Source organism: Tarenaya hassleriana, unplaced genomic scaffold (assembly GCF_000463585.1).
Source record: "Tarenaya hassleriana unplaced genomic scaffold, ASM46358v1 Cleome13, whole genome shotgun sequence".
Lineage (NCBI taxonomy): Eukaryota > Viridiplantae > Streptophyta > Magnoliopsida > Brassicales > Cleomaceae > Tarenaya > Tarenaya hassleriana.
In genome coordinates, this window is record NW_010963495.1 from 3,075,904 (window position 1) to 3,091,459 (window position 15,556).

At 40.1% G+C, this 15,556-nt stretch overlaps 3 protein-coding genes across 5 annotated transcripts; 2 read left to right on the forward strand and 1 right to left on the reverse strand.

Annotated features, from left to right (window-relative positions):
- Positions 1-2,687: 2,687 nt before the first annotated feature.
- LOC104807771 (kinesin-like protein KIN-7E) lies at positions 2,688-8,525 on the forward strand. Of its 3 annotated transcripts, XM_019201859.1 has the most exons (15): positions 2,688-2,984; positions 3,463-3,529; positions 4,102-4,354; positions 4,464-4,691; positions 5,004-5,093; positions 5,183-5,283; positions 5,364-5,477; positions 5,566-5,647; positions 5,767-5,834; positions 5,928-5,993; positions 6,104-6,228; positions 6,390-6,726; positions 6,841-7,512; positions 7,585-7,886; positions 7,963-8,525. In XM_019201859.1, exons 4-15 carry the CDS (start codon positions 4,472-4,474, stop codon positions 8,276-8,278), a joined length of 2,493 nt encoding a protein of 830 aa, XP_019057404.1. In that variant the 5' UTR covers positions 2,688-2,984; positions 3,463-3,529; positions 4,102-4,354; positions 4,464-4,471; the 3' UTR covers positions 8,279-8,525. The 3 variants fall into 3 exon arrangements, with proteins under 3 accessions (XP_019057404.1, XP_010531480.1, XP_010531482.1); XM_010533178.1 differs by lacking the exon at positions 4,102-4,354 and having other exon boundaries at positions 4,400-4,691; XM_010533180.2 differs by lacking the exon at positions 4,102-4,354.
- A 117-nt stretch (positions 8,526-8,642) lies between these two features.
- Positions 8,643-10,437, reverse strand: LOC104807773 (V-type proton ATPase 16 kDa proteolipid subunit-like). Its single transcript, XM_010533181.2, has 3 exons — positions 10,243-10,437; positions 9,494-9,779; positions 8,643-9,035 (listed from the first exon to the last, which is right to left on the reverse strand). The coding sequence occupies exons 1-3, from the start codon at positions 10,316-10,318 to the stop codon at positions 8,903-8,905; spliced, it is 495 nt and encodes a 164-aa protein (XP_010531483.1). The 5' UTR covers positions 10,319-10,437; the 3' UTR covers positions 8,643-8,902.
- Positions 10,438-11,791: 1,354 nt separating this feature from the next.
- Positions 11,792-14,416, forward strand: LOC104807774 (NADP-dependent D-sorbitol-6-phosphate dehydrogenase-like). Its single transcript, XM_010533183.1, has 6 exons — positions 11,792-12,022; positions 12,454-12,548; positions 12,660-12,777; positions 12,951-13,083; positions 13,665-13,884; positions 14,015-14,416. Exons 1-6 carry the CDS (start codon positions 11,890-11,892, stop codon positions 14,243-14,245), a joined length of 930 nt encoding a protein of 309 aa, XP_010531485.1. The 5' UTR covers positions 11,792-11,889; the 3' UTR covers positions 14,246-14,416.
- The last annotated feature ends 1,140 nt before the right edge of the window (positions 14,417-15,556 follow it).

Sequence of the window (15,556 nt, forward strand, 5' to 3'; positions counted from 1 at the left end):
TCTTCCGACAATGGTGTTCACGAAATATGTACATAATATTGGGATGCGTCATTTACAAGATCTTTGATATCTTGTTCAGGGGAGCATGTAGTTGTACTCTTTTTCCCTTATTAGGTTTTATCCCATTAGGTTTTAACGAGACAACACCGAAACACGCAATTGTGTTTTTATTAACGGTGGCTCCAATGGGGAGTGTTATAAATAAAATATATTTATGGTGGAGCCCACAGTTACTGTTCATACCGACTTACTGTTCATATATACGGTACTGTTCACACCGACCGTATACGTGAACAATAACTTTGAGATTTCTATAATTAAGACATTTGAGTTCCTCAATTTGTACACTTACAAGAGAGAGATTAATAAGAAATATATTTTTCTCCATTATCCAAAATACAGTTTTCGGTTATAGTTAACGATCTAATATCCGGGTCGTTAATATTTCTCTGATTTTATAACGCATACGAGTATATGATCATTTTATTTATTTCGGCTTGTCCTATATTTAATAAGATGAAAAGGAGACATATGTTATTATAATTTCTCCAAATCTAATCATTGTTCTATAGTAAGTTCTTACTTTGTAGATTCTGAATTATTTTTTTTCTCCTAATGGGATACGTTTTTTTTTTCATGTTCTCTATCGATTTCGACGTTTTTCTACAATGATACTAACATTATCCCCCTTTTTATCTTTTGTATATCTTATATATAAAATAAACATTTCCGGTATTATTTTGAATTTTATGACGATTTTTCTATCCAAAAAAGTAGATTTGTTGGACACTAACAGGGTTAGATTTGTATAACTCAATTTTTTTTCTTCTCAGAGAACATTAGATCCATAATTCTATTTCACAATTTATATATATATATATATGAGAGGAGTTGTCGGAATCTAATTGGTGGTAGAGCCAGGCATCCAAATCTACGTTGGGTGGGACAGGGCAGGGCCATCCAACAGGATAACCTCAGAAGGACAAGACTCTGGTCAATCCGGAAGGTCCCGATGTGTCCCTCTGTCTCTTTTGTCTTTGAGTTTCAGATGTTTCCTTCTATTGCTGCAGATCTCGCATAAACTATTGTCTTTTAATAATCGGAATCGTACAATAACGAAAAATTGTTGATTACATACACATAGACCTCTTGTGTTCTTTCTCTGATATCATACAATTATTTGCCAAACTATTTTTTGTAATAACGTTTGGGAATATATTATAGTCTTTTATATTTCCAAAACATTTCCAAAATGACCAAAAAAAAAAAAAGGAACAGGCTAGAAAATAACGAAGGCCACAAGATGAATAAAAGAAAAAACCGTGGGGACAAACGGGCAATCGGAACTGGTGGTCGAGAATAACTTGGAAGCACCTTTCCTAATTTTTAGGGTCCTCTTTATGATTCTATGGACTTAAGGTTTTGATTATGTTATTATTACCAATTTAATCATATATTGCGACTTTAAAATATTGATTGTGATAACACTATGACTCTGATTATACGTTTTTTATATGTAATTTCAATCTAAATCAATGATATATGATTTGTATTTATTATATATAATTATATCAATTCATTATTTCATCCTAGTTGTTTGCTTATGGATGGGCTTTATTGGGCATAGTAATGGGCCAATTGTAGGCCCACGTTAGAATTTTATAAGGGTTTCCTTCCTATTGGGTCTTGAACCTCTCCACTTCAGCCCACTAAGTTATTCATAATGTAATTCGGACGATTTTTTTTTAATTATCACAACCCCCCCCCCATATCAAAATCACAGATATTCGCTTAGATACGTCTACAAATCTTAAATTCCGATTAGTTTTCTTAATTAAATCAATAAAAATTAAATTGGTCTAACATAGACAATATCTTCTTTAATTAAATCAATAAAAATTTATTTATTTACCGTTAATTAGGGCCGAAATTAACCGCTCCGACAAACACGGCACATGATTCATCGCCATCGGAGCGCCTGCGAAACTATCATCATCACGAGTTTTTAATTTTCAATCGATGACGCGTTTCTTTTTTGTAACTCTTTTTTGACATTTTCCGCTCGATCAATTATAAACCCTCATCAGTTATCCTTTTTAATTATGTAAACTGCTTCGATTGTTATGAAATTACATATATAACCACCGCATATGTTTTTTATTTACTTCACCAGTTAAGGTTAAACATGTGCTCCATTTATTACCTTCTTTTATCAGTGGACCGACCGAAATGGAAAAGGGATCCGTAATCTGCGCTAACATACACAAGCTCACGCGCGTGTACGGTGTAATATAATGAAGGAGCCAGGCATTTTCTTCGTAATACAAACAAGTAACTAATAAAAAAATATAAGCAACTTAATATTTGTATATTAAATGCTAAAAAGGTTAGTTAACAAAAAAAAAAATGCTAGAAAGAATAAAAAAAAAAAGATGTTACTGCACCAAAGGTGTTGTTACCCTCTGCCTCGTGAAGAAGGTCTTTGAGCCAGCTTTCGACGCATAGAAAACGACTTTCCACGTGTCGCGAGCATAACTGACAACATCGAATATTAAAACTTATAAAAAATAAAAAAGGAAACAGCCAATGCTTTTGTTTCACGTGGCATTTTGAGATTACCGACGAGTTTCAGGGCTAAAACCGTCATTTATTGCGTCCCCCCCCCCTCCCGGTCCATCGGTAGTGGGGAGAGAGAGAGAGAGACTTCGAGTAGAAGAAGACTGAGAAGCGCTTCCTCCCTACGAGATTTGCGGGACCAAATCAATGCCCATTGGTCCCTCTTGGACAGAGAATGGAGGAAGTTTAGAGTGAGAATATGCGACAGTAGCAGAGCAAGTAGACGACGACGAAGGGGGCTATTACTTTCTCTATCTGCTTCTATCTCTCTTTCTCACCGAATTTCTCGGCCGGTAGAGATCGTGGGGTCGCTGAGAAAACTCCGATTTTCACTGTTTCATCAGTCCCTTGGGTTCCGCGTTCGTCTCGTATGTTTTTCTCTAACTTATTTCTCCTCAAGTCGTCGTTTTTCTTCGCGTGAAATCAGATTTTTCGTCTTTGTATTTTGTTTTGATTGAAGGTTATTTTGTCCATCTCTGTGTTTTGTCTGATATTTTTCCTTATATATCTTAGATCGACATTTCTATTTTTGGAACGTTCGATGGAAAAAAAGTTTCTTCATTTTCATCTGGGTGCCTACGATTATTGGTAAAATTTGGATTTTTCTCGAACAAAATATAGAGTATGCTGGATCTGCCTGACAGTTTCGAGATTCAGAAAATATCTCGCGTGGGCTTATGTCTTCCTGTTATTTCTTCTTGTTTTACCACATTCGGCCTTCAAAATCAAACAGGAAGTTTTGTAAGCTTATCAAAACAAACAAAGTAGGGAATAGCTGCACTGTCAGTACCGCACCCTGAAACTGCTTGATTTGTCAGCGCTGAAGTCTTGTGGCGGATGTTGCAGATCGGAGCTGCGGAGTCTCTGTGAGGGATTGGTGAAACGGGGTCGTTTATAGGAAAAGACTTCATAGGTATGTCTTTACATGCATCAATACACAGCACATACATCTCTGTCCACCCATATATAAAGTTTTACCGATCTGTTTCAACAACGTGAATGGTTTACCACACATGTTGGAAAAGAACATATCTTTGATTTTCTTGCATTCAGTACCAGTGCTTTGTATTTCAGCTGTGCGAGGGCCGTTTTCAGTGTTTTGGTTCACTCACTGACTTTGTCTTCTGGACTAAATGGAGCGTTACTTGTTCTTTAACAAATAAAAAGAAGTTCTGGTCTCTGTGTTTGTTGGATTGGATTAGATTAAGCTTCCAGTCTTTTGGGTGTAGTAATTTTATAGTTTCCTTACATGTAAAGATTGATACAGCGGGGTGGTCTGTGGGGCCATGTATAACCTCTTTTCCATTAAAGAAAGTTTGATTGGTCTACGTGACTTCGCCTTCAAGCATAGTGGGTGGCCGCTGCAGAAAGTCTTAACCTTTTTTTTATTCTTTAATTGATGTTGATCACCTTTTAAGTAAACCGTGTTGCAAAAACCTTAAATATAAAATATGTCTTGTCTTTGGATGTCCTTCGGTTAAGCAGTGTGTTGGAAGCAAGGGACTCTGATAAATAAGAGATATGGTGTTAACTGCAGAGCGACCAGTGTGATTTCCTTCTCTTTTCTTCCAGTGTTTTGTTCCAACAGAAAAACAAGGCCTTGTTTTGACATTTGCCAGATTAGGGCTACGTCATTTATTATGGTTGTGTTAGTTGGAAAAGACGTATCGATTGATTCCTCAGGAGGGCTGTTCTGTCTCTGAGGGTGTTCACGAGCGCTCACCGCAAATCTGGCAGTGTGAAAAGACTACCCTTTTGACGTTTGAACTGTCTTATGGATCAGGAAAACGAGATATCTCAGGTTTAATTTCTCATTTTGGGTCATGGGTGTCTTTTGATCAAATTAGTCTGAGCAATGGGAGCAATTGTTGGGGAAGAGCTGAAGAAAATGGAGAAGATGCAGCCTCCGGCAGCCCGGGAAGAAAAGATTCTTGTTTTAGTGAGATTGAGGCCTCTGAACGAGAAAGAGATTGCGGCTAATGAAGTTGCAGATTGGGAATGCATCAATGACACCACCATAATATACAGGAACACATTGCGTGAGGGCTCGACCTTTCCTTCTGCATACACGTTTGGTAAGAAGAACCATATGCAATTTTTCTTGAAGACCCCTATATCTCCTTAAATCTACCTGCTTTTGTTTCCTTGAGCTTGAAATTCAGACTCATACTTGATGTTCTGATCAGAATTACCTTTAATCCAAGAGACAACTGCAGTTTTAAATTTTCTGTTAATCCTTTGGTGGTTCTTTCACATCTTCTGAATCTCTTCTTTGTACTTAAAATCTACATTGCCTTGTTGTGTTGAACTTCAAACTAGCACTTGAAGACTGACCTTTCATCCAAGTATCAACTCTGTGTTTCATTTTCCTGTCATTTTGGTGACAGATAGAGTGTACCGCGGTGACTGCACGACTGGGCAAGTTTACGGTGGAGGAGCCAAGGAAATTGCTCTTTCGGTTGTTGAAGGAATCAATTGTAAGCTTCCATACGTAATTTCTCTCGTTCTGCTTATGCAAACGTTGAAAAAGATGCTAACCATTTTTTAACCACTGTTCTGTTCCCAGCTAGTATTTTTGCATATGGCCAGACGAGTAGTGGAAAGACATACACCATGACTGGTATAACTGAGTCTGCTGTGTGTGACATATTTGACTATATTCACAAGGTACGGTTATATTGCTTCAGAAAAGTCCATTTCTTTTATTTTTTGCTTGTCTTGTTCATCCATGGATATGAATGCTGCAGCATGAAGAAAGAGCATTCGTTGTTAAGTTTTTTGCTATTGAGATCTACAATGAGGCCATAAGAGATCTGCTTAGCTCGGATGGTACACCCTTAAGGCTCCGAGATGATCCTGAGGTGAATGAAGGGTTGATTTTCCTTACCGATCCGATCACGTTGTACTATTCATAACCTTGTCTGAGACATTTTTTACATTTTCTATCAGAAAGGGACCATTGTCGAGAAAGCCACAGAGGAAATTCTGAGAGACTGGAATCATTTGAAGGACCTTCTCTCTATCTGTGAAGGTAAAAAAGCCAGAGTCAGTTCACTTTAATTCCGTTTCTCAGATGATTCTACCTATGCTGGTAGCTGAGAATTCACAATTGTAACACATTTTTCTCATTTCTTCTTGGATTTATTGCAGCACAGCGAAAGATCGGTGAAACCTCATTGAATGAGAGAAGTTCAAGATCTCATCAGATAATCCGACTGGTAAATAATCTCTTTTCCATCTTCAGGTTTAAGATACAAAGGTTCTCACTGGCTTTGTTTGGTACTTACCTTTGATTGTTATAACTTGCTTAGACAGTTGAAAGCTCTGCCCGTGAGTTCTTGGGCAAAGAAAATTCAACAACCCTCACGGCCAGTGTGGTATGTACACTACTCTTTCTGCTGTCTCGACAATGTCTGTTTAGTTCGGAGTTGAAAGTGCTTTCTCCTCTTTTAATCATCGTGTTCATGTTGTTGCATTTTACATGCAGAATTTTATTGATTTGGCTGGCAGTGAGCGTGCCTCACAGGCTATGTCTGCTGGTGCACGACTCAAGGAGGGTTGCCATATCAATAGGAGTTTGCTGACTCTAGGAACTGTGATCCGTAAATTAAGGTGGGCAAAATTTGTACTGTTTTTTCTTGTACGTGCATACATGAATGATGTCTAGAAGAAGTAACACATATTTTGTTTAGGATCTCTCCGTGATTATTGCTGAGAACTTTTGGCAATTGTGAGAGGTAGTGTGCTTACTCATGGATGTGGTCCTGATGCAGCAAGGGAAGACAAGGGCATATCAACTACAGAGACTCCAAGCTCACACGCATTCTGCAGCCGTGCTTGGGAGGCAATGCGAGAACGGCCATCGTCTGCACTCTGAGCCCTGCTAGAAGCCACGTGGAGCAGACAAGGAACACGCTTCTGTTTGCATGCTGTGCCAAGGAAGTTACCACAAAGGCTCAGATCAATGTCGTCATGTCCGACAAGGCTCTGGTGAAGCACCTGCAGCAAGAGCTAGCCAGGCTCGAGAGCGAGCTACGAAACCCCGCCCCTGCTGCTTTGAACTGTGATTGCGCAGTTGTGTTGAGGAAGAAAGATCTTCAGATACAAAAGGTTTTTGTTTTTATGAAAACTCAGATGTTGTTTCCACAATGGTGTTTGGCCTTGAATTTTGGGTGATTGCGGATGGATAATGTGGGTGATTTGTTTGGGTTTTACATTGTGCAGATGGAGAAGCAGATTGAAGAATTGACCAAACAACGGGATCTTGCTCAATCTCAGCTTGAAGATTTCATGAGAATGGCTGGAAACGAGGACAGTTCAGTATCAGAGATATCAGGCGTGGTTGATCCAGACAGGACCAGTTTCATATCAGACGGCACCTCTACGCCTCTGTCAACCGCAAGAGCTCATGTTCGGTCTCATTCAGACGCTGATATGGATGATGAGGTGTCACCAAGGCTCTCTAGGGAATCATCAGAAGAATACTGCAAAGAAGTTCAGTGCATTGAGATGGAAGTGCCAGTCTCAGAAAGGGACAATGAGGTTGAAAACACGTCAACAGATGCAGGCCGTGGAGTGGGTCTTGGTGAGAATGGGTTTGTGTCAAGTGATGGAGGGTTGAGACTGAGGAGGACGTGGAGTGGCAGGCAAAATCATGTCACAGGTACGAGCACTCCACCAGACGGGATGGAGATGAATTATACAGGAAGACCAGATGCAGCTTTTGGGTTTGGTTATGGTGAGAGATTGTTGAGGAATGATTCTATGTCCTCTCGTGCGAGCGATTCCACTGACGCTCACAGCATCAGAACGCTGGGAGGAGAAGAAGAGGGTGCCATTACTAGCGTCCGTACTTTCGTTGAAGAGTTGAAGGAAATGGCTAAGCGTCAAGGCGAGGTAAACATGAAACGTTTATTAAGATCTCGTCCTCATCTTATCTATTTACATGATGAAAACTTTGGGATGCAGGTGGGGGATCTGCAGAACTCGAGGAAAACGAGGAAGGACATTGGCCTAGATGCCATGGACGAGGAGATGTCGGGAAACTGGTCAGAGGAATTTGAAAGGAAGCGTCAAGAGATTCTGGAGCTGTGGCAGAGCTGCCATGTCTCACTGGTGCATAGAACGTACTTCTTTTTGCTATTCAAGGGTGATGAGGCTGATTCTATTTACGTTGGAGTAGAGCTGAGAAGACTCTCCTTCTTGAAAGATAGCTTTTCTCAAGGAACCCAAGCTGTTGAAGGGGGTCGAACCCTCACACTCTCCTCAAGGTTTAGTCACTAAACCCTCCCCATCCTCCATACGATCACTGTATGTCTCTCTTGTTGGTAACATTTTACGTCACAGTCTGAAGGAGCTGCACCGGGAGAGAAGGACGATGAGCAAGCTGATAGGGAAGAGGTTCTCAGGGGAGGAGAGGAGACGATTGTACGAGAAGTTTGGAATAGGGTTGAACTCGAAAAGGAGGAGGCTGCAGCTGGCAAACCAGCTTTGGAGCAACCCAAAGGACATGAGCCATGTGAAGGAGAGTGCTGCGGTCATAGCCAAGCTCGTGAGGTTCGTGGAACAGGGCACTGCCTTCAAGGAAATGTTCGGTCTGAGCTTCACTCCTCCGACTAGGAGATCCCATGGCTGGAGACGAAGCATGGCCACTCTTTTCTAACTCTAACACGCTGATTCTCATCTCTCTCCCTCGCTATATATATATATATCCTGTTTTGTGTAGCAGCATGTGTATAAATCATTAGGTGGTTGGTTGGGTTTTGGAGGAGAGGGATGATTCCCGCTCTTGGAGTTTTTTTTTTCCACGACTTGAGTTTGATTTGGTGGTGGTATTCAGACAGAGACATTGTCGAGATGAGATATTTGTAACCGTGGTGTGAATGAAAAGGACGTTAGATTGGCACTCATCCGCATCGGTGTTGTTCTTTGCAAAGACGGTGGAGCTTTAGGTACGGTTCCCCCTAATATGCGCATCGACACACACATGCATTTGCAATCTGGGCAATATTATAGTGAAACTGATCTACAAATCCATCCTACCAGAGGTTCACATATACCATTCCACGCAAGTAGGAGGTGCCTCCCGGCGTTTTTATTTTGAGCACAGAATCCTTCGCCATCATATTACAAACATAACACAATGCTGGAAACAACAAAACCTGAAGACTGTTTTTTTTGGGTTCGAGCCAGCACCTTCTTAAGGCACATGGCTGACCTCAAGCAAATCCACCGTCTTACCCATAGATGAAACAATCCTTTGGGGGTCAAAACCGCCCATCCTCTCTCAGTCTGCTCTGGACTGGCCGGCTCGGGAAGACAAGATGATACCCACGATGAGACCGTACAGAGCCAGTGCTTCAGCGAAAATGAGGATAAGAATCATCCCCACAAAGAGCTTTGGCTGTTGAGCGTTGGCCCTGTCAACACATACCATGTTTGCGAATCATGAAACATATATACGGGGAGAGAGATGTTGATACACATGCTTGATGTCATGAATGTAGAAATGCCTAAACTTGTTCCGTTAAGAGTACATGTTTTATCATTAGAACAACTAAATTGCACGCGGGTTGTATGTAGCATCTAAACAACTGAAGCAAAATGCCTGGTTTTAACTTAGTGTCCATTCTCTTTCCATATTCTCTCAAAAAGTGCATGCTCAACCTCTACCCATTGCCATTTCTATGGATGATGCCATTCTAGTTCATGCCTGCAGTTGTTTCATCAAACTAAGTCCAGATCATGGGATGCCCACAGATGGCAATAGAAAACTGATCCTCTTTATGTTCAACAGGGTGAAGATAAACAAAAGGAAATTGCACACGCACATGAGGTGAGAAAGGTAGGGCATGACACAAAGGGGTAAAATGCATACCTGACACCGGCATCACCCACAATCCCGATGGCCATTCCAGCTGAAAGCCCAGCAAGGCCACAAGCGAGTCCAGAAGAAAGATGGGCATACCCATCAAAGAGGTAGTACGACTTAGCCTTGGGGTTGATCCCAGTACTGATGATCACAGCAATAATCAATCCGTAGATACCCAGAACACCAGCCATAACCACTGGGACAATAGACTTCATTACCAACTCAGGCCTCATCACACCCATAGATGCCACACCGACACCACTCTTTGCTGTCCCATAAGCAGCTCCCATGCCTAATTAAATGATAAACAGATCATGTCACAAAAAGGCACGAGACACCTTATTCATGTAGTAAACGCAGTCAGATCACAATGTCTCTGCATATTCTTCATAAGTAATCCAGCAAACGGGCGTCTTAATTTCTCAAGATCATAATCCACTACAGCAAGCTCAGAGTTCAAACATATAATCATCAAAAAGGGCATAGCTGAGTGGATTTCTCTTATCCAAGTCAAACCCAATACAAAGAGGCCTATAATCAGGATTGTCTTGCCTTCCAGCATCCGAAAGTTCAAAAGTATCATAGAAACAACAGAAACAGAGATCGGTGAATTCGACAGAAAAGTATCTCAATCTCTCCAGATTCCATTTGATTTCGACGACGGAGAAGTTAAGGAATATCACGAAAGCAACCAAAAACACAAATCAAGAGAAATCGAAAAGGAAAAAAAGACGGGAAATTAGGATTATGATTACAGGAGAAAACGAGAGCAGCCGCAGCGCCAAGGAAGCCGAAGAAAGGCGCAGTCTCATCGCCGCTGAATGCAGACATCTCCGCCGGTGTTGGATCTAAGGACGAATTCGTCGAAGCTTGCCGGAAGAATTTTGTTCTTCACTGAGCAAAGAGACACCGGGATCTGATCTACCTGTGATAATGTACAGCGCGTTGAGGAGTTGCGGAACACAGGCTGAAATTATAACCGCGATGGTGGCACGTCGGGGATCTCAAGTGGGGTCAGCCCACCTTCGATCCATATCATTCGGGCCTAATCTGACGGCCCACATTTGCTTTATCAAACGATAGATAATCGGACGGCCCCCAATTTATATAGGACCCGCATGGCTCGATGTATTTCTTGTAAATAGTTAGATTTCTTCATTTTAAAAATTTGTTAGGGGTGGACGTTTCGGGATTCGGTTCGGAATTTTAACGGTTCGGTTCGGGAACGATTTATTCGGTATTATAAAATTTATACCAAATTAGTACCGTATTATATTATTCGGTTCGGTATTATGACGGTTCGGGACGGTACGGTACTAATAAATAAATATCAAATAAGAACCGAAATAAAAACGGTTCGGAACGGTTCGGGATAGTTCATGATACATTTATAATTTATATAATATAAAAGTAAAGAGATCCAACATAATAATTTTATACAACAAAATAAAAGTTTTGAACTTATCAACTTGGAAAAAAATTCAACATTAATCTCAATGCATTACGCAAACAAACTCTTAATATTAGTAAATATCATAATTAACTATTAATTTTAAATATTTTTTAATTAAAAAATAAAAATATCGAAATATCGTTCGGTATTTTTCGAACCGAACCGAACCGTTCCCGAACCATTCGGTATTTCAAATTTCGTACCGTTCGATATTTTTATATAATACCGAACCGAACCGAAACTGAATTAATCGGTTCGGTATGGTTCAGAACTAGATTCTCGAACCGAATTATCCACCCCTAAAATTTGTGGTAGAAGATAGGAAATGACCAATGAACCAAAAATTATCACTTTTTTTTAAACCAAAAAGAATTCACTTTTTACAGGGAATATTACCCAAATAACCCACTTGGGTCGCAGCAATTTCAGGGTACACCATCCAAAAAAAAAATTTTTTTTTTTCAATTTTAACCCCACTTTTCGGTTGAAAAAGTCCAAAATACTCTTTTCGTTTTATTTTTTGCGATCTTTTTACGACTAACATATAACTGATATACAACTAAAATAAGACGGATGATTTTTTTACCACCTTTTTGTAACTATATTTAGAATTAATTACGAAGTCGTAATAACGAAGTTGTTTTCGAACGGATAAATATCGTGATTCATTAAGGATAATTTCGTCTTTTTACGGAGAAAAAAATATGTTATGTTTTTTATGGTGTACAGGTGAAATAGATGCGATCCAAGTGGGTCATTTGACTTGAGTGAATAACCCTTTTTACATGTGTTTAGAATTAATTGGAGAGACCCAAAGCAAAACAAAAAAAAAAAAAGAGGTTGAAAGGCACTCAAATTTCAAAATATCAACACCAAACTCGTGCGCTCAGGAGATAGAAACGAGAGAGAAGACAAAGAGGGGAAAAGAAGGTGAGAGAGCTCAGCTAAAATGGCGATTACACTGAGCAGCGGGTTCAAGATGCCAATCGTCGGCTTAGGAGTGTGGCGGATGGAGAAGAAAGAGATTCGAGATCTTATCATCAATGCCATCAACATCGGATACCGACATTTCGACTGCGCAGGTACATCAACATCATCCGAAAGAAACGGCGTTTTCCTACAATTTTTGTGTCGGGCTAATCTGAAATTCGTTTTGCAGAGGGAAATAACATCATGGGTTTGCTTGAACCTTATGAAATTTTGAATCTTTACAGGGTCGTGTCTTGAATTTTAGGCAAATCTAATTTGCTCAACCTGCGCGATTCTACAAAATTTATATTCCCCTGATTTTATATGAAACGAAAATCGTAGGTAGGTGTCTCAGCTTATCTGTATAGATCTTTAGATTCTATCTGATAATAGATAATTGTATCTCACAAGGGAAGTATGTGCTTTACAAACTGAGGGAAATATGAACTTTCTGTAGCTTTCGTACGAGTTTTTGCTCATGAAGTATACTGCTATGGCTGTAAATGATTGCAATAACTTCGATGTGTTGATTTCTTTGGTGTAGCTGATTACAAGAATGAGGCCGAAGTTGGCGAGGCTCTCACGGAAGCAGTCAAGACTGGCCTCGTCAAGAGGGAGGATCTCTTCATTACTACCAAGGTCAGTCAGTGTAGCTTCTTTGAAATCATAACTTCGACCTCTATCCATTTAAGTTCAAATAAGGAAGGTGAAAAGCTCTCAAGTCTGGTCCGTCTTGATTTACACTTGCAGCTCTGGAATTCAGACCATGGACATGTTATCGAGGCATGTAAGGACAGTCTGAAGAAACTTCATCTGGATTACCTTGACCTTTATCTCGTTCATTTTCCCGTAGCCACCAGACACACCGGTATGATCTCTGCCTCCCTTCTACAGGAACTTGCATTGCATGTGCAACTGGGATAGATTGTTGCATTTTGTAACTCAAACTTTCTAAAGTGACTCTCCAGCAAATGATACTTTTAGAAATGAAATGACGTTTCAGATATCCCCTAATTCCATTTGTTCTATATATGCTTACAGGGGTCGGTACAACTGATAGCGCTTTGGGCGATGATGGGGTACTGGACATAGATACAACCATATCGCTGGAAACTACATGGCATGACATGGAAAAGCTGGTCTCCATGGGTTTGGTCCGCAGCATCGGGATCAGGTAAATGCCATTTTTTTTTTGTTACAAGTCATCTGATCACGTATTGAGGAGCATATTTTGAGGTATAATAGAAACACAACTACACACCATGATACACTTAGAGGCTCGTTGATGTTTTTTATGCATTTTGGAATTGAAAGGATATGAAACACATAGAGGGAACGAAAGTTTAGTACAGGTTCTGCAGTTTAATTGTAGTGTTTGCCTCCACACTAGGAGTCTTTCTTGAATTAACTTTCAGAACCTTAAGTTTTCATCAAGTTTCTTCTGCCCATCCAAATTCTCCTAGATATCCTATCATTGGATAATTCATATGGAGACTGCACATAGGATGAATAAGACGGCTACCCATGTTTCGTTAGAGAAATCATCATATTCGGTTAGAGCACTTTTGATAATATAGGTAAAGAACCAGGGAGAGATTTTCACAAGACAGCAGTGCAATACCCTTACTTAAATCATGGTCCCTGAGAAGAAAGAAGAAAAAAAGAAAGAGATTCTCCATTTCGATTTCATTGGTTTTGCACCTCAGCTTCTTATAATAAAATGGGGCGACTGTTTAACGGTTTGATGTTTCGCAGCAACTACGACATATTTCTAACAAGAGACTGTTTGGCTTATGCCAACATCAAGCCTGCGGTTAATCAAATTGAGACGCACCCTTACTTCCAACGCGAATCTCTCGTCAAATTCTGCCAGAAGCACGACATTTGCGTCACTGCTCATACTCCACTTGGCGGTGCCACTGCGAATGCTGAGTGGTTTGGTACAGTGTCTTGTCTGGACGAGGCCGTTCTCAAAGTATGTCCATCTCTTACCCTGAGGCCTTGAATCAGATACTAGTTTCGAGTTTTTTTTTCCTTGACAACTAAACAAATGTTAGCGGATATTTGAGAAAATGATAACAAGTGAATCTTGATGCAAAATGAAGGAACTGGCGGAGAAGTACAAGAAAACAGTGGCCCAGGTTGTTCTTCGGTGGGGGATCCAGCGGAACACTGTTGTCATCCCAAAGACATCGAAGCAAGAGAGACTGGAAGAGAACTTTGGGGTTTTCGACTTTGAGCTGACCAAAGAGGACATGGAACTGATCAAAAGCATCGACAGAAAGTACCGTACCAACCAACCAGCAAGGTTCTGGGGAATCGATCTCTACGCTTGAGGGCACTCTTTTTAAGTATGTTCTGTCTCAGATAAACGACAATATCGCAGTCTGTAATAAGGCGCATTACAATGCGGTTTGCTTTGGTTTTGTATCTTGCGTTCCAGTGTCCGAAAGTTGAGAAACAGGCAGATGGCTGACAGAAAAGTATCTCGATCTCTCCAGATTTCATTTGGTTCCGGCGACAGAGAAGTTAAGGAATACCACAAAGGCAACCAAAAGCACATATCAAAAAGGAAAAAAAGGGAAATTAGGATGATGAACACAGGAGAAAACGAGAGCTGCGGCAGCGCCAAGGAAGCCGAAGAAAGGCTGCTCTCATTCCCGCCCGCACTCGGTCCGTATCACCCGGGCCTAATCTGACGGCCCACATTTGTTCTATGAAACGATCCAATTTAAGCCGGGGTAGGATAATCGGACGGCCCCCAATTTATATAGGACCCGCACGGTTCAATATATTTCTGTAAATGGGCAAAATATCAAAAATACCCTTACTTTGCTACAAAGACTTCACGAACTGCCCTTCAAAACCCTTAGGTTTAATAAAAAAAATAAAATGTACAAAAGACATAATTACCCCTTTAAAAAAGTAACGTGATAGAACACAAATCAATATTATAATATTTTCTTACTCTCTTCCACTCAGTTAATCATTTTGAATTATTCTCTCTTTCTCAGAATTTCTTAACTCTCCATCTCTTTCTTAACTCTTCATTTTTTCAACTCTCTCTCTTTCTCAACTATTCATTTTTCTAATTCTCATTTCATTTCTACACAGAAAAACAAACGAAATAGTTTTTCCATTGAACACTTCTCCATCGATGACTTCATATGTCCTTCGCGATTCGGCTGAAGACAGAACAAGTAACAAGAATAGAAGGTAAGTTTATTAATAAATGAGATTGGTTCGATGCATGAACTTTCTGGTTTTTTTCGTTTGAGTTTTATGAATCTAAAGTGAATCGCATGGTATTTGATGAAAATAAGATGTTTGCAGAGCAAAACTGTCAAAAAATGTGCAAAAATGCATCTCTAATCCCAAATGGATTTTCGGAGTGAAAATAGAACATATTGTCAATGAAACAAAGGTACATCACACTGGTCACACCATTCAAAATTTAATATTGGTCATACAAGTCACACTGGTCAATGTGTGACAGTGGTCACACCGTTCAAAATTTATTCTGGTCACACTAGTTACACTGGTCACACTGGTCACACTAGTCACACTGGTCACACTGCTCACATTGGTCACACTGGTCATACTGGTCACACCGTTCAAAATTTATTCTGATCACACTGGTCACACTA